At 37.9% G+C, this 18,166-nt stretch overlaps 1 protein-coding gene across 1 annotated transcript in view; it reads left to right on the top strand.

The window, feature by feature from the left end:
• The first annotated feature begins 7,001 nt into the window (after positions 1-7,001).
• The window catches only part of CDADC1 (cytidine and dCMP deaminase domain containing 1), a 43,751-nt gene continuing 32,586 nt past the window's right edge, over positions 7,002-18,166 (top strand). Inside the window, exons 1-4 of the mRNA XM_027848072.1 lie at positions 7,002-7,122; positions 7,344-7,554; positions 7,593-7,711; positions 8,466-8,560. Of these exons, the coding sequence (XP_027703873.1) occupies positions 7,002-7,122; positions 7,344-7,554; positions 7,593-7,711; positions 8,466-8,560 (546 nt within the window). The remainder of the gene's footprint in view (positions 7,123-7,343; positions 7,555-7,592; positions 7,712-8,465; positions 8,561-18,166) is intronic.

Genomic DNA, 18,166 nt, shown 5'->3' with positions numbered 1-18,166 from the left:
ACTGGTTTTCACCATCATCTCTCACATACAGCAAAAATGTTTCTAGCTTGTTTTAGATATTCTTATCCTACAGCTTATTAATCAATGTGACACAAAATTTACTTTTCTAAAGATAGTTTCAAGGATAACATGTGGAAAGCCCTGGAAGATAAATTCATGTTGGCAGCACTACCATTAACAAAGTGACTAGTCCAATCAGGAGAATCTGGAGTTTGTTTCAGACTTCTCTTTAACTTTCCAGGGTTTTAACAGGTGCCAGGAGTTTGCCCTTTGAGGATTAAGTTTGGGAAATCTTCATTCTTGATACAGAGTTGTGTTTAAAGACATATTTTTTGCTTGTGCTAATTAATAAGGATCTAGCATATCTAGAGGAGTTATGCTGGCCACCAGGACCCCTCAATTGTGTCCTACTATTGATTGTATTCCCCAGAAGTGCACGTCACCACAAAGGTCTTTGGCTCTGGAATAGATAAAACTGGTCATAATAACTCATTTCAAAATTCTACTTTAATCAATCACCAAGGGTTCACTAGAACCTATTATGTAACTGGCACAGTACTACCTACTAGAGATACAAATTCTTGCTCACAAAGAACTTTCATCCAAATGGTTTAGACAAGAACATATATACATATATATATATATATACATATACACACACATATAAATATATATACATATATAAACACATACACATATATGTAGTCTGGCCACAATGAATAATTTCTTGGTTAAATTGCTGTGGACCATTTGACAGGAATTTTGAATCACTCAGTATTCATTAATATTATTAGTCTATAGTTCTCTTTGCTTTATTCTTCTTGGCTTAGGTATTAGGACTATATCTCATAAAAGGAGTTTGGCAGAGTGCTTTCTGTCTTAATTTTTTAAAACAATTTGTGTAGTATTAACTGTTCTTTAAATCCATCAGGACCAGGAGGTTTTTTTCCCCTCTTTTAATTCAGTTACATCTGGTTCTCTTTCCTTTTCTGGGATTGAATTAATTATTTGGTGTTATACAGTAGTCTACCTCCTTCTCTGGGCAGGTAGGTGGCCAGTTGCTACAACACTGGCCTGGGAGTCAGAAAGATCGTAATTAGCTACTCTTTTGTCCCATTGCCAGTCATATCTCACCAAACCCTAATTCTGGGTTACCCCTGCCATTTACCTTCTCTCTTGCTACTCACTTGCTCCTTAGCACTTTTACAGAATGTCATACATACAACCATGCTGACTGATTTCACTACAAATTTATGTTATCTAACTTCAACAGAGGCCTTCACTGTTGCATGGCTTTATTTTTTCTTTTTTTCCTGGCTGACTATCATACCGTCCGTGTAAGCTATTCTATTTTTCTCAGACTCCCTTACCAATTCTAACTCTCCCTTCTCAACTGAGAAACTCATCTCCTACTTTGTTGTGAAAATAGAAGCCATATATTTCAAGCTCCCTTCTTTCTTCCATTCCATACCTCAAACCCCCTCTTCATCCTCTTCCATTCTTGTCTCCTTTGCTCAAATCTCTGAAGAAGAGAGGGGCCTTCTGCTTGACAAAAAAGTTTGTTACAATCACCATCATTATTACTCCAAAGATTCTGGACCATATGAATTACTCCACGTGAATTTTGTTATTATTTTTTCTAATTCTACAAATATTCTTTTGGCAGTTTGGCACAGCGCTGAATAATCAAATTAATTTAGGTGATAGTGCCATTTTTATTGTATTGGTTCAATGTATCCATAAGCAATTGCTTTTCTAATTATTTAGATCTTCATTTCTACAAAAAGTGTTTTATAATTAGATTCACATAGTCCTTGGCTGAATCTTGGTAGAGACACTTGAGAGTGTTTCATAGCATTTGTAGGTATTATGAATGGATTTTTTCATTCTAGTTCTTGTTGGATTTTGTTGCTTTTATATATAGGAATATTGCTTTATGTGCATTAATCTTATCCTGAAACTTTGCTAGTTGCTTCAATTAATTTTTAGTGTTCTGTAAGTATACCATCATCTACAAAATCTGTTATTTCTTTCCCAATGCTTATTCCCTTAATTTCTTTTTCTTTCCTCATATTTCTAGAATTATAATTAAATAGTAGTTATGATAATGGGTGCCCTTGCTTTACTCTTGATCTTACTGAAAAGATCTCTAACTCTCCACTATATATAATGTTTGCTCTTAGATTTAGATAAATATTATTTATTACATTAAGAAAAGGTCTATTGAATAAATATGATTTATAGAGTTTTTAACAGAAATGTGTGTTGGATTTTGTCAAAGGCCTTTTTTTGGCATCTATTGATATAATCATATCACCTTTATTATTTCCATTGTTAACATGGTTTATTATATTTATAGTTTTCCTTATGTTGAACCAATCCTGCATTCCTGGTAAAACTCAACCTGGTCATAACCTTTCTAACATGTCACTGTAGCATCCTTGATAATATTTTATTTAAAATTTCTACATCAATGTTCATTAAGGATATCGGTCTTGTTTTCTTTCTTTGCTTGTTTCTCCTGGGTTTAAGTATCAAGACCACATTTGTATCCTATAAAGAGATTAGGAAGGTGTCTTCTTTTCTTATTGTGCAAACAATTTATATTGTATTGGAATTAATTGTTCTTTGAATGTTTGATAGAATTCACTTGTGGATCCATCTTATCCTGGAATTTGTTTGTTTCTTAATTGAGAGTTCACTTACGGCTTATTCAATTTCTTTTTCTGATATTTGGGTTATTTAAATAATCTATTTTTTCTTTTGCTAATGAGGGTATTTTACAAATTTCCTAAGTATTTATCTCTTTATTTTAAGTTATAATGTTGTTTGGACAAAATAGTTTCTAACAATTTCCTTTATTTTTTTTTCAAATATTAAAATTCTTTTTTTCCATTTTCAATACAATTTTGTCTCTTTAAAAAAAATCAGGTCAGCAGTTTATCTATTTTACATTTTTAAAAATTCAGCTCCTAGTTTTATTTATTAGTTAAATGGTCTTTTTGCTTACAGTTTTATTAATCCCATCTTTAATTTTCAGAATTCTTACTGTGTTATTTAGTTGGGATTTTAAAATTTGTTGTTCAAATTTTTTTGTGCATGCCCAATACATCGATTTTCTTCTTTTCTCTTTTGCTGATAAACCTACTACATATCACAATCCAGACAGCAAGTGTTATCATCCACTTTTTTTTCTATGTGGACATTTTTTTCCACCTTTTGTTTGCCTGAGGTCCTCCTTCCAGTTTCATTCTTAAAAGTCATCAAGATGACTGCTTAATTGTCTTTTGCCAAGCTTTCTTTAAACTGGTTTTACTTTCAACTGCTTCACACTGTTTCATGATACATTACTACTTGGAATTTTCTATTATCCTTCTGAGTTTATATTCAGCATATAGTCTAAGTTTATATTGCCCTTGGCTACCATGTTTTTCTGCTTGAAAAGAAAATCAAGTGTTTTCTAAGAGAGTTTTCAATTTCTTTTGGACTCCTAGTTATGGCAATTATTTTATACTGGTTAGACTTCTGTGAGAAATTATAATCAACCTATATTTCTTTTCCTCATTCAACAACATGCATCAGGCACTTATTAAACACCAGCTATGGGTCAGACACCATTCTCGGTGCTTGAGGTAAAGCAAAAATGAAACAGTCCCTCCCCTTGAGTAGCTCACGATCCATTGGCAACTAGGTGACTCAGTGGATAGTGCACTGGAACCAGAGTCATGTGGCCTGGGAACTTAGTAATTATGTGACCCCGGGTAAGTCACTTAACTTCTACTTACTTCAGTTTCCTCATTTGTAAAATAGGGATAATAATTAAATATACCACATCCCCACACATTGTGAGGATAAAATTAGATATTTGTAAAGTGCTTTGCAAACCTTATTGCAATTATTTTATCATCATCATCCTTGGTAGAAACAACACAAATATGCACAGATAAGTAAATACAAAGTAAAATGGCACCTATGACTTGTTTAAACAGGTCTGTTTCAATTGTACACCTACATCTTTTACTCATTTTGGTTCTTTATTTTTGCTCTGTAGAAGCAGAGTTGTACAGTGGGAAAACTACTAGATTTGGAGTAAAAGAACCTTGAGCCATGACATTTGACCCTTGTATGACTTGTAGGCAAATTACTCATCCTTTCTGATGTCAAGGGCAATATTTAGCAAAAGGGTAAACTGAGGCAATTCTTCAAGCAAGATAACATTTATTAACAAGGGCATGCTGCCTGACAATAAAGGGATCACCATTGATCCTCCATTTATTTGCCTCCATTTATGTCAAAGACCCCAAGTAAAAGAACGGTTGCTCTTTTATAGGTTTTGGGGAATATAGAACAAAGAACAGAACAGGGTAGAAGACATCATGAGATCAAGGACAACACGACTGGTTACAAAGCTGAGGCACGGGGAACAACATTATTGGGTGAAAGTTTGGTAATGGGGACTAACACCAACCCCCTCATGCCTAAAAAGTGCTCATTGTTTGAGTCTAGGTGCAAAGTCAAAAGATAACAGACCAACTCTTTTCAGACAATAAACCAGACATCCTTGAAGGATGGCTTGGTGGTGTAAAGATACTGGTCCTGACTTTCTTGTGTTCACATGCATCCTCCAAGGTCAGCTAAATTCCTTGAGGCAAGAATAGATTGGTGATTTGCAGGAGAGTTGGATTTCTAAACTTAACCTATTATAGACCTGCTGACTTCTGAATCAAGTTCAGAAACAGAGAACTATGACTTAAGTAGCTACGGGACAAAAGCAATTAATTGTAAATAGGATCAGTAAGAAAATTATACAGGATCAATCTTAATCTTCTCACTGAACCCATTTCTTCATCTGTAAAATGAAGGGGTTGGACTAGATGGTCTCCTTTGACATTCTTTTCAAATCTGTCTGTTAAATCATTTCACTTGTGTCCAAATCTTGATGACCCCAATTGAAGCTCTTGGCAAAGACAATAGAGTGGTTTGCCATTTCCTCCAGCTCACTTTTACAGATGAAGAAACTGAGGCAAACAGGGTTAAGTGACTTGCCCAGGACATCTAGTAAGTGTCTGAGGACAGATTTGAACTCATGAAGATGAGTTTTCCTGATTCCAAGCCCAGTGCTCTATATACTGCGCCACCACCTTACTGCCTACCAAATCTATAACTATGATCTTATGATCTATCTATATGTCAAAATTAATAGGAAAACATAATACACAATTCATAAATATCTTTCAAGGGTACAAAATAAATTGCTATGCTCAGTTGAGGAAGAAGGTCATTAATGACAAGTGGGAGATTAGAGAAGATGTGTTATTTGAGTTGGGCCTTCATGGATGGATAGAAATTCCATGAGTAAAAAAAAAGGAAAGACATTCCAGGTATGAGAAACAATGAGGGGAAGGCTATCCTAAACAGAGATTTCAGGGCAGATTTTGGGAACAAAGAATTATTGTCACTAGAGGATATGTGGAGGGGCATGTGGACAAAAACAACATAAAATATGGTTGTAAAAGGTAGACTGGCACTACATTATGAAGGGCTTCTTTACTGAAAAATGAGGAGCCATTGAAGATTTTTTTTTAGCAGAAACACAAAATGACCAGATCCTGTATAAGATTAGCTTGGCAGAGGAGCAGCTAAGTGGTACAACAGATAGAGTACTGGCCCTGGAGTTAGGAGGACCTGAGTTCAAATGTAGCCTCAGACACCTGACTCTTACTAGCTATGTGACCCTAGGCAAGTCACTTAATCCTGAACACCTCACCAAAAAAAAAAAAAATTAGCTTGGAAGTAGTAAGAAGGATGGATTGGAAAAATGAATTAGAAGAAGGAATACTTGTTAGAGAAGGCTACTGCAATAGTCCGGGTAGGTAGTAAGGTAGACTTATGTAAGAACAGTGATAATGGGAGCAGAAAGGAGGACAGAGAATTTTTTAAAGATCTTGAGAAAGTAAAATTGATAGGACTAGTTAACTGATTTGGTACAAGAGATGAAGAAGTGAGAAGAGTTAAAAATCTGAACATAGGAAATTGGTCGGTTTGGTTAATTGGTTTGTGAAGCCACTGACAGAAAGAGTAAAGTCAGAAGGAGTACATGTAGAGAGATATCGACTTCAACCTTGGACTAGTTGAATTTGAGGTTACAGTGGAACATCCAGGTGGAAATGCTCGATAGCCAGGTAAACATATGGATCTGGAGCTCAAAAGAGAGGTCAGGGCTAGAAGTATAGATTCAGGCAGGGGTGGGGAACCTGCAGCCTCAAGGCCACATGTGGCCTTCTAGGTCCTCAAGTAGGGCCCTTTGACTGAATCTAAATTTCACAGAACAAATCTCTTTAATAAAAAGATTTGTTCTCTAAAACTTGGACTCAATCAAAAGGCCGCACCCAAGGACTTAGAAGGCCACATATTGCTTCAAGGCCACAGGTTTCCCATGCTTGGATTCAGGAGTCACCTGTATAGATGCGCAGAGGAAGACTTAAGAGTGGATACTTACCAAGGAAGAGAATGCTAAAAAAAAGAAGAGAGCCAAGGGCAGAATCTTGGGGACACAAATGAGGAGGCAGCAAGGAAGACAGATAAGTTAAGAACTGTGTGATACTGGGGAATATACTTACACCACAGCCTACAGGATATAAAATAATTTTCATGTAATGAAGGGAAAGACAATTTTACTTAGAACTTCTCTATCCCTCTTCTGACTTGTCCAGGTCCGGAACGTCAGTCATGATTTAAACCTTGAGCTTAACATAATCTTATGCATGTCAGGAGTGAAAAATACAGGCATTATTCATGTGCACTGATGTCTTCACTGTCAGTCACTTTTTAGAAACTGGTATGTTTGCTTGGACTTTGGGTTTCTGAAGATTTAAGGGTTCAGTGCCCTAAAAAAGAAACCCAAATAAATGGCCCTTAAAATCCATACTCATCTACTGTTTACAGCACTTTGCTCATTCCTCCATACCAGTCTTTTGATAACAGCATTCTCCCTGCCTCGAATGCCATTTCCCACGCTTTCCCCCAAACCTGAATCCCATCCCCCGGGACAGGCTCAAATCCTACATCCTTCAGGGCCCGCTCCAGGGCTGACTCCACCATTCCCACCATCCCACCCTGTTTGTGAGAAAAGCACTTTGTAAATCTCAAAAATGTCATCATTTAACACTACCCCCAGCCCTCAGCCTGCCTTCAAAGAAGGTCCCCTCTATATAACACCCGTGTGACCCCGGGCCTGATTCCTCAAGCACAACATAAGGGGGTTATTCATGTAGATACGTTATCTACATAGATGCACCATAATTCTTCTCATCTCTGATCCTGACGGGACGCTGTTGGCCAAGGCCCGCCCCTTCCCTTCTCCCCCTCCTGTAGCCCCTCCCCTTTCTCTCGCTCTTCCTCGCTCCCTCCTCCCTCTTCACCCCGCCCCCGTGCGCTGGCACCCTACGACACAGAAATGCGCCAGGTAGCGAGGGAGCGTGGCGGGAGGCGTGACGTCGGCTCTGCGCGCCGTGGCGGCCGTTGCTTTACCGTTGCCCAGAGAAGGCGGAAGGGGTACCGTGTAGGGGGGGCCAGGATCATGCCTGACGCAGGGGAGTCCCGCGGGCAGCAGAGACCTCCGGGGTCAGGCTGAAAGAAGCGGAACAGATGCAAAATCTGGAGGGCGCGGGGGCCGGGCGGTCAGTGAGCACGCAGACTGGCAGTGTGACCGGTGAGTGCCCGGGCACCTTGACCGTGACCCTGACCTCGAGCCCCGGAGCTCCGCCTTGCCCTTCCGGCTTTCTCCAGGAGCTCTCCTCGGCGCTGTCCCGAAGTCCTGGGCCCCACTGTCTTGCGGGGCTCTCCCCCGCTTCCTCCTGTAGCTCGCGCCCAGACCTTCCGCCCCCCTGCCTGGACGGGGCTGAAAGGAGGCGGGGGAAGCCCCAGACCTTGGCCCCGCCCACTCTGACCGGAGTTGTGCATTGACCTTCTGACCCCCACTTCACCCGAACCCCCGGCCCTGTCTTCGTGCTGTGTCCCTGGTCGCTTTTAATTAGGCTGCTGCAGCCGGGCCGGGACTCTTCTCCACGCGGGCTCCGGCTGCAAACCCTGCAGGATTCCTAGGGGTAACTTTGGGATGTACCGCTGTCTCTTCCTGGTACTAACAGCTAGCTAGCATCGAAAGGTCTGCAAAGCACTTTACTTTTTACGATCTCATTTTATCCTCAGAGGCAGGGGTCAGATTTGAGCTCTGGTCATCCTGGCTCTCCAGGTCCAGTTCTCTGCCTACTGCACCACCTTAGAGCCAACCCACCTTAGTAGCAATTAGTGATCCTGAAAGATCATTTTCCCTTTCTAACCTCTTCCTGGTTCCATCTTCTCTGAAAAGTAAGAGAGCAGAACAGCACTAAGGTTTTGACAAGCCAAAGAATGCTTGTTTTCATGAGTATTGGTAATATTTTAAAGTATGTTTTCTATTATTGTAGGCCAAATGCCAAGGCTTTCTAAAGTCAACCTTTTCACTCTGCTCAGTCTCTGGATGGAACTCTTCCCAACAGTGGAAAAAAAGCAAAAATTACAGGTACAATTTACTTTTCTTTTTATGCTGCTTACCCGTTCCTCGCCCCAGCATTGCCCAAACTGGTCTAGAATTTCAGTCTAGCCCTTCATATTTTGTAACATCAAAAAAGAAAGAACTTAATCTTGAGGTTTGAAAATTAAAAAGCACCTCTGAGATGTATTCTGACATTTGTTATTCATAAATACAACTGAATATTTTGATGAAGATCTTTTTTACATGTCAAAAGGTAATTTTTCAGATTGGGCCACATTTCAGTCAGTGTTTGTATTCAGGAGTTGCTTTGACTTTGTGATTTAAGTCTAACATAATTTAATGCTTAATTTTCTTTTATCTTGTATTTGGTCACTGTTGTTTAACATGAGTCAATTTCGCCTTCATTGGATTGTAAACTCCTTCTGGGCAGGGTTGATATGTTGTGTTACTTTTGAGTCCCTGAAAATATGTAAAGTAGCATTCTTATACTAGACAATCTATAAATACTTGATTGATTAATGCTCGCTTTCTTCCTTGGATCTGGTTAGATAGAATTAAAATAGGTTAGAAATGTATAATAATGCTTACATTTTACAGGCAAAAAGCCAGCATAGTGAAAAAATACTTTCAATCCATATACATATATATTGATATTGCCTAGTTTTTTTCCTTTGATTATTATTTTCTTCTTTAACATGTGCACTTTTATTTGAACTAGTCTTAGTTCAAGTACAAGTAAAGTTTCTCCCCTCTTTCAAGAATTGGCACTAATCTCATTGAACTCTTGGTTGATTAGTTGGTTGTTGTCCCTCTTTCTTGAAGAGGACCAAAATGACATTATTATGTTAGAGTCAAGTTACAGTGTGTCTGACTGTGACTGATCAGACAAATACTAGCTTGGAATGCTCTACCACAGGTCCAGCAAAAGGAGTCCATGTAGTCCATTGGGGGTGGATTCTCTAAATCTGTGCATCTCACACTTCTTTTGAACTACTTCTCAGGAAGAGTGGAAAAAGCCTTCATTCATATCTATGTTGCGGGGTGGCTGTGTGGGAAGGGAGGGGCACCATTATGGCTCTGAGGTTTTTTTTTTTAATGGAACAAATATTAAGGTGGCAGATACAAAACTTTTTTTTAAGATTACATAACATAGGGGTGGCTAGGTGACACAGTGGATAGAGCACTGGCCCTGGAGTCAGGAGGACCTGAGTTCAAATCCAGCCTCAGAGACTTGACACTAGTTGTGTGACCCTAGGCAAGTCACTTTACCCCAATTGCCTCACCAAAAAAAAAAAAAATTACATAATATACGGGTAAGCAATATTATTTCCTTCCTACCTCCCCCTCCCTTGTCTAGATTTATGTAATTAGCTCTTTTGGTAGAGCAGAGCAGCCTTCACTGAGGCAAGTAACTCTCTGTAACAATGCATTACATTGTAAAACTTTGAGGATGTTTGCCTCTTAGACTGTTCACTCACTTTCACTATTCTACTTTTAAATTCCGAGTCAAGTATCTTCCAAAACTAAATAAAGCCATGCCAATCCTATCTCTTTTTTGAGCATTTATTATATCACAACCTTCGACAAAAATAAAAATTAAAAAAACCAATCAATTTAGAACAATAATAATAATAACACTTTTATTAATTTTATCCTCACAACCACCCTGGGAAATTGGTACTGGTATTATCCCCATTTTACAGATGAGGAAGCTGAGGTAGACAAGTTAAGTGACTTGCCCAGGGTCACACAGCTAGACAAGTGTCTGAGGTTGGATTTGAACTCAGGTCTTCCTGACTCCAGGTTCAGTGTTTTATCCACTTCATTACCTTACTAGAATGCTAGAAGCATTTGCAGCGGACAGTGGATGATGGATCATACACCTGCTTGCTTAACCACGTGTACTGGAAAAGGGACAAGGGAGGCCAGACTGGAATTTCTAATCCAGAGAGATGACTTGTCCTTAGGTGGTTCAATGACCTTGATTTTCATTGTGCTGGGCATTCGAGTTGTAATCCCCCTCTGCTTCCTGTCACCAATACCTGGGTACTGGGCAGTACCACTAGACAATATGGTATTGGCATATACATCATCTGCCTGACAGTATAGACAGTGTGCCACACCTCCAGTTACTTAACTTGTAAAGAGATGCAAGGGAGGTTTATTTTCACCCCTCTCCTACAGAACCAAGCTTCATCATTATTACACAATATTCATTTTATTTACATTGTTGTAGTCATTATGCATACATATTTTCCCTGGGTCTGCTTACTTCATCCTGTATCAGTTCAAATAAGTTTTTTCAGCCTTCTCTGAATTCTTTGTACTCATTGTTTCTTATGGCACAATTACATTCATGTACCACAGTTTGTTTAGCTATTCCCAATCTCTGGATCAGCAACTAGAAGGTGCAGTGGGTAGAGGGGTTGGACTTGGGAGTCAAGAAGTCCTGAGTCCTAGGGCCAGTTAGGTGGTACAATGGATAGAGTTCAAATCTGGCCTCAGACCAAACACTTGACACTTACTAGCTGTGTGACCCTGGCCAAGTCACTTAACCCCAATTGCCTTGGGGGGGAAAAAAAGTCCTGAGTCCAAATCCAGCCTCAGATACTTACTAGCTGTGTGACCCTGGGCAACACACTTAGCCTCCGTTTGTCAGAGTTTCCTTATGTGGAAAAAGGGGGTAATAGTAGGACCTACATCCCAGAGTGTTGTGAGGATAAAAATGAGATAGTTTGTAAAGTGCTTTGCAAACCTTAAAGCAGTACATAAATGCTGGTTATCATTGGCTATGATCATCATCATCTACTTGGATGATAGAGAGGCAGCACAGTGTAGGGGATAGAGCTTTGGAGTTGAAGTCAGTCAGTTAATAGCCTACTATATGCCAGGCACTGTGCTAAGTGCTGTGGATACAATGAAAGGAAAAAAGAAAGTCCCTGACCTCAATTAGCTTACAATGTAATGGAAGAAGACATCACAAAAAGAAAGGCGTGGAGAGGGCACCCTGCAGAGGGTCATGATAAAGACCTGTAATCCAGTAGGAAATGAGGTGACTGTACTGGGCCCCCTCATTAAATGGAGGATCTGGAAGGAGCTCTCATGTCTACCTTCCACTCTTTCCAGTTAGGGGGAGGGAGAGGTTCCTAGGGCCACAGGGTACAGAGGAGGTGTGAGTTTCAGAATTAATTCAGTCTTGCTGGAAAATGAGTTGCTGGAGACAGTGATGAAGTCCAGGAAATGAGCTGGGTAGGAAATGAAGTCAGGAAGAACTGGATTTACATCCCTCCTCTGACACTTCCTAACTGTGTGACCCTAGGCAAGTTACTTAGGTCTCCCGAGCCTCAGTCCGTCTGTAAAATGAGTTTTAAATCTGTGGTATTACTTTGTTTTCAGTTCTTTGCTACCACAAAAAAATATTGCTACTATGGTTATTTTGGTGTATGAGACCTTTCTGTCTTTGACCTAGGTAGGGTATATCCCTAGTAGTGAGGTCTCTGGGTCGAAGCACTTAGACATTTTGTTCATTTTCTTAGCATAATTCCAAATAACTTTCCATGATAATTGGACCAGTTCACAGCTCTACCATCGGTGTATTAGTGTGCCTGTCTTAGCACAGCCCCTCTTCCAACATTGACCATACCTATCTTTAAACAGTAAGTGCTAGTTGGCTTACTTTGTTAAGTTGTTGGATGTGAAGGTGAAATCTCTGTGCTTCTTATTATTAATGATTTGAAGCATATGATTGTTAATAGTCTACAATTCATAGAATTTGAAGGTTGGAAGAGACCTATTTGCCATATAGTCCCCAACTCATACATGAAAAGCATCTGTACTGTAACGTATCAGACAACTGGTCATCTAGCTTCTTCTTGAAGACAGACTCACACACCACTGATGGCAGCTCCTTCCACTGATTGAGAGAGCTGATTGTTAGGAAGCCTTTCCTGTTATCAAGCCACTTTCTTACCTCTTTGCAGCTTATGCCCACTGCCCCTGGTTCTGCCATCTGGGACCAAAGAGAACACATCTTATCCCTTTCCATGAGACAGCCCTTCAAATAATTGAAGACCATTGGTTGTCCTTTATCTTCTGAGTCTTTTCCATGCCTAACTTCCTCAGTACCTCCTGACATGCTCTCAAGGTGCTTTACCATCTTAATTGTCCTCCTCTTGGATACTCTCTAGCTAATTAGAGATGTTCTTAATCTGCTGTGTCCAGAACCAAACACTTTCTTCTAACTCTGAGCATTTTCACTGGTTCTTCCCTGTGCCTATTACATTTGCCCTCCTCATTTTTGCCTCCTGGCTTCTTTCAAGTCACAGCTCAAGTCCCATCTTTTTTTTCTTTGTTTGTTTTTATGGCAATTGGGGTTTAGTGACTTGCCCAGGGTCACAGAGCTAGTAAGTGTCAAGTGTTTGGTCTGAGGCTGGATTTGAACTCAGGTACTCCTGACTTCAGGGCCTGTGCTCTATCCACTGTGCCACCTAGCTGCCCCTAAAGTCCCATCCTTCTACAAGAAGCCTTTCCCAGTCCTCCCTAATCTTTGTGCCTCCCGTTTGAGACTAGCCTCAGTTTATCCTGTCTATCTTGTTTGTACATAACTGTTTTTATGTTCTCTCCCCCATTAGACTGAAAGCAGGGGCTGGTTTTGTTTTATTTTGTTTTGTTTTTAATATCTTTTTATCACCAGAGCACAGCACAATGCTTACACATAGTACGTAGTAGGAACTTAATAAATGTTAGATGAGTGTTTAATTTCATTGTTTCCTGATTCTTATAAGCTACACCTCTCTTAATTCACTTTTTCTGTTCATATACTTTGACCACTTTGTGAGCAGCTCTTGATCTTATATATGTCTATTAGCTCCCTGTACATATTGGATAGCAGGCTCTTAACAGAGAAATCCTTGATTTTCAATAAAAAATGTTTTTTCCCCTTTAAGTACAGTGCCTTCTACAGAGGACGTATTTAGTTAATGTTTATTGAATTAGATTAAAATTTTAAATTAAAAATTGAATTAAGTCTCTGTGTTCTCAGAGCATTATCTATAAAATTTTATCATGATTTCTTTTTCATATCTTTAAGTCTCTCCCTTATTCCTCAAACCCTTGCTCTTCTGCTTTTTTCCCTGCTATTTAATTGATCTCATTAAAGAAATTTACCTTTTGCCTTATGAACTTTAATGCTAGTTCTTACTGCTTATCTCTTACTACTTCTCTCATTAAAATATAAAGTTCCTAAGAATCATTTTTATGGGTAAAACATCAATTAGACATTTTGAGATAAAGATTCTTGAGAGCTTTGGGACTTTAAAAAACTAGATTAAAAGGTTAATCACATTTAAGCTTTAACAGAAAACATGTAAGACAGATATTATAGGATCTTAGATCAAAAATAAGAAGGGTTCTTAGCAGTCATGTAATCTAATCCCCTCATTTTACAGAATGAGGAAACTGAGACCCAAAGAACTGAAGTGCCTAGGCCAACTTTTATTAAAATAAATAACAGAGCTGATATTCAAACTCAGTTCCTGGGTCTCCAACTCCAGAGATCTTTCCACTGTAGCAATTAGAGAAGGAGAAGGATAGAACCTATACTAAAGTGAAGAAATTCATGATGCATTTTATTGAAATTACTTTAGACTTCATTAATTTCTCCAAATGAATGGGAAATAATAAAAGGTGCAGAATTGTGTTTGATGAATAATTATATACCAATGACTATTAGTAATGAAGCCAAGGTAGCTCTTTTCAGTTATTTAGGCTTATTGTTAACATCTTGATAAAAATAATTCCAACCCAGTTATATGATTATAAAGACACATTATTAACATGGTTTAAATTAATATTTTTAAAAATTGTCTTTGTGTACCTTAAACTTTCTTAGGTTAACAGTTTTCCTGGCATCCTATTTTCTCATTTGTCAAATTCCATAATAAAGAAATCAGTACTTTAAAAAAATTTCAAATATCCTGTTTGAAATCTTTATTTGGAATCTCTGTGCCTAAATCTGTATCCACTACCTGTTTGAAATTAGTAGCATGTGGAATTTTTAAGCTTTAACATTATATATATATAATTTATTTTTAATTTAATTTTAAAAAAATTTTGATGTAAATAGTATTTTATTTCTTCCAATTCCATGGAAAGATAGTTTTCAGCATTCATTTTGTATAAGAGTTTGAGTTCCAAATTTTTTCACTCCTTCCCTTCCTCCCTCACCACCCCCAAGACAGCAAGCGATCTGTTATAGGTTGTACATGTGCAATCATGTTAAGCATATTTCCACATTAGTTGTGTTGTGAAAGAAGAAACAGAACAAAAGGAAAAAAACACAAAAGAAGCAAAGAAGGTGAAAATAGTATGCTTTGATCTGTATTCAGACTCCCATCAGTTCTTTTTCTGGATGTGGATAGCATTTTCCATCATGAGTCTTTTGGAATTGTCTTGGATCATTGTATTGCTGAAAAGAGCTAAGTCTATCATAGTTGATCATTGCACAATGTTGCTTTAACATCGTATTTTTTAAAATGTCAAATAGTAGATTCATTGCCCTTATAATTATTGAACAGCATAGAGCTGTTCATTTATTTTTCAGTGATTTTCGATGGCATGTGTAACATGTCTATCAAAATTTGCATATGAGAAAAGCTGAATAGATAGGTAACTTTTTCTTTTTGTTTTGAATCTTCAGTGCTTAGCATTAATATGAACTTAATAAATGCTTGTTGAATTGAATCATGGAATCAGCATCCAAAAAGATCTCACTGGGCTAGAATGATGGGGTAAATCTAATAAGATGAAATTAAAAGGAACAAATGTAAAACAAATCAGTTGCACAAATACCAAAAGGGAACTCTATGGCTATATATTGGTTAGTGGTTTGGAAGCTTAATAAGGGGTAATAACATGGCATGGCAGCCCCCAAAAAGCTAACACTATCTTAGTCAGTCTGTCTCAAAATCAGTCTGATGTTGTTCAGAATAAAGGAAGTAATTGTCTCACTGTATTCTGCTTGATGCGACTACAAGTGAAGTGTTGTGTTTGGTTCAGATTGCCATATTTTAAGGAGGCTAGAACATCCTTATGGCAGGGCCAGCGGATGGTGAGCAGACTAAAGAGTATGTAATTTGAAGGATTGGTTTAGGTTAGGAATGATTAGTAAAGGAAGGAAAAGACTTTCAGAGGACGTATTAGCCGTCTTCAAATATATGGAGGGCTGTCTTGGAAAAAAAGAGTAATGAATTAGACTTGTCCTGTTTGAACTTAGATGGAAAAATGGGTAGGAATTACAGATAATTAGTTTGTCTTGGTATAAGGAAAAATTTCCTGAAAATGTAGAATAGGTTGTTTAAAGATATGGTGTTTTGTTTTTATCACTAGTGGTCCTCATGCAGAGCTTGGAAGACCTCTTCAACAGCATATCCTAGAGGAGATTCTTATTTAGGTATGAATTAGACTAGATGTCCAACATCTATTTCAGCTTTAAAATTCTGTGATGTTGAGATATAGGCAGTCCCCTCTTTATAAACATATGACTTAGAAAAATCTCCATACCTAAATTAATGCTGTTCCCATTTACCTTTACCTCTGCAACCTCTTATTCCCCAGCCACCACCAGAACTGCCAGTGCCAGAGTTGTAAGAGCCCCCTTCTGAAATTGTTGTAGGAGTTGACCAGCCATTGGAGCTTCTCCTCAGTCTTTACCTGTACCCCATCCCACCCCACTATGGGCTTCAAGCTCATAATAGTTTCTGTTTCAGCTACATTATAGTTAAATAGGTTTTTGTAAGCTGGATTAGGAATTTAACCACTATTTATAACATTATTTCTGTGAGGAAAATGCATTTCAAATTCCAGACAAGTGATTTCAGATTTGAAAGACAAATTTTAAATTGTTTGCTGGCAGAACTTTTCAGGTTGATAAAGTACTAGTGTATTTCGTAAGGTTTTCATTTGTTTGTTTTTAAATGTAGTAGCTGTTGGGAAAGAACCATACCATTGATTTTTAGAAGAACTAAGAAAAGAATATATTTTTGATTATGTATTATCTAAAGAGCATTAATTAGTATTAAGATAGCCAACTTAATGTGTGAAGAATGGATTATACCACATTAGTGAGAAATTTGATAACTAGCCTAAAAAATATATTCATTTGAATACTCCAATGATTCTGGAATAAACTGTCATAAATATATCATAATCTCTATTAGTCAATTAGAATTCAGTAAGCTATTTTTGGGAAAGAAGTCTCCTGCTCATATGGTAAATATCTTCAAATTCTATCAATTTAATTCCTTCCACACCTCCTGTAGGAAATTAGTTGCCAAGTCTTATCGATTCTGCCTCTCAAATATCTCTTGCGTATACTCTCTTCTCATCATTCATTTCATAAATCCTCTACCATAGTTTAGTCCTCAGCACTGTTCACCTAGATTATTGTAATAACCTCCTAATTGGTCTCCCAGCCTCAAGTCTTTCCCTCTCCAATCCATCATCCACATAGCTGTCAAACTTTTTTTTTCATAAAGCACGTATTTGACCATGTGGCTGGTTTTCTGCTCAAGGAGTTTTAATGACTCCCCAATAACTGAAGTTTCACTGGGACTATGTGGTATAGGGCTCTAAGTGTCAGTCTTGGTAGGATAATTAAACATTACTTTCTTTCACGTGCTCTGGTCAAACTGGAGTACTTGCTGTTTCCTTTATATGGCATTCCCCCTCCTACCTCCATACTTTAACATAGGCTCTCCCATACATGTTGAATATCCTCCCTTCTGTCTCTTAGAACTCATAATTTCCCTTCAAGGCAGAATTTAACTTCCACCTTCCTCAAGAGGCCTTTCATGACTCACCACAGTTATTGCCTTCTGTCCAAATCTATAGATTATATGTATGTGTGTGTGTGTGTATGCACATACACACATAACTTATTTTTGCATATCTGTGAATATATAGTATTGCCCTCCATTTCACTTCTGTATTTGTATCCCTAGCAGCAAGCATAGTAGATGCTTAATGAAATCTTACTGATTGATAATGGCCTGTACAGTACTTTGTAAATCTTAACACATAAATATAAGTTAGTTATCAGTGTTTAAGAATTAGAATGTCATTGAAGTGGAAATAACTTTGAGAATTTATTTAGTCTTTCTGGCTTCTAGGTACAACCATATGCCTAGATTTCACTCTTCGAAAGCCTTTAGTTGTACATCTTATATAACTCCTTTAGACTCTGAGTTAATAATATTTCCTTCAGTTTTATCTTTAATAAAAAGAGCTTATATTGTTTCAGTTCTGATTGATTATATTTCATAATTTTTCTAAAGGCTATAGAGAAAAATTTTAATTATGAAGTTGGAAGACCACCTAGAGGGGAAATTATACTTGATTTGTTTCTTCTTAAAGAAGAATAAAGAATTGATTGAGAATGGCAATTCAGTAGGCTTTTCCTTTGTAATTAGTAAATTTAGTATAAGTAATAAGAAATTAGCTCTAAAAGCTTACCTCTCAAAGTAGTAGGCTTCATGGTAATGAACTTTGGAGTTATTTTCCTAGATAAAATTTTGTCTTAGTAGAAGATATAGATAGATGCCTAGGGAAAAAGACAACATTGACTATATAAAAAAC

This window comes from Vombatus ursinus, unplaced genomic scaffold (genome assembly GCF_900497805.2).
Source record: "Vombatus ursinus unplaced genomic scaffold, bare-nosed wombat genome assembly UNPS02005659.1, whole genome shotgun sequence".
NCBI classification, from domain to species: Eukaryota; Metazoa; Chordata; class Mammalia; order Diprotodontia; family Vombatidae; genus Vombatus; species Vombatus ursinus.
This window is presented reverse-complemented; position numbering and strand designations above follow the sequence as displayed.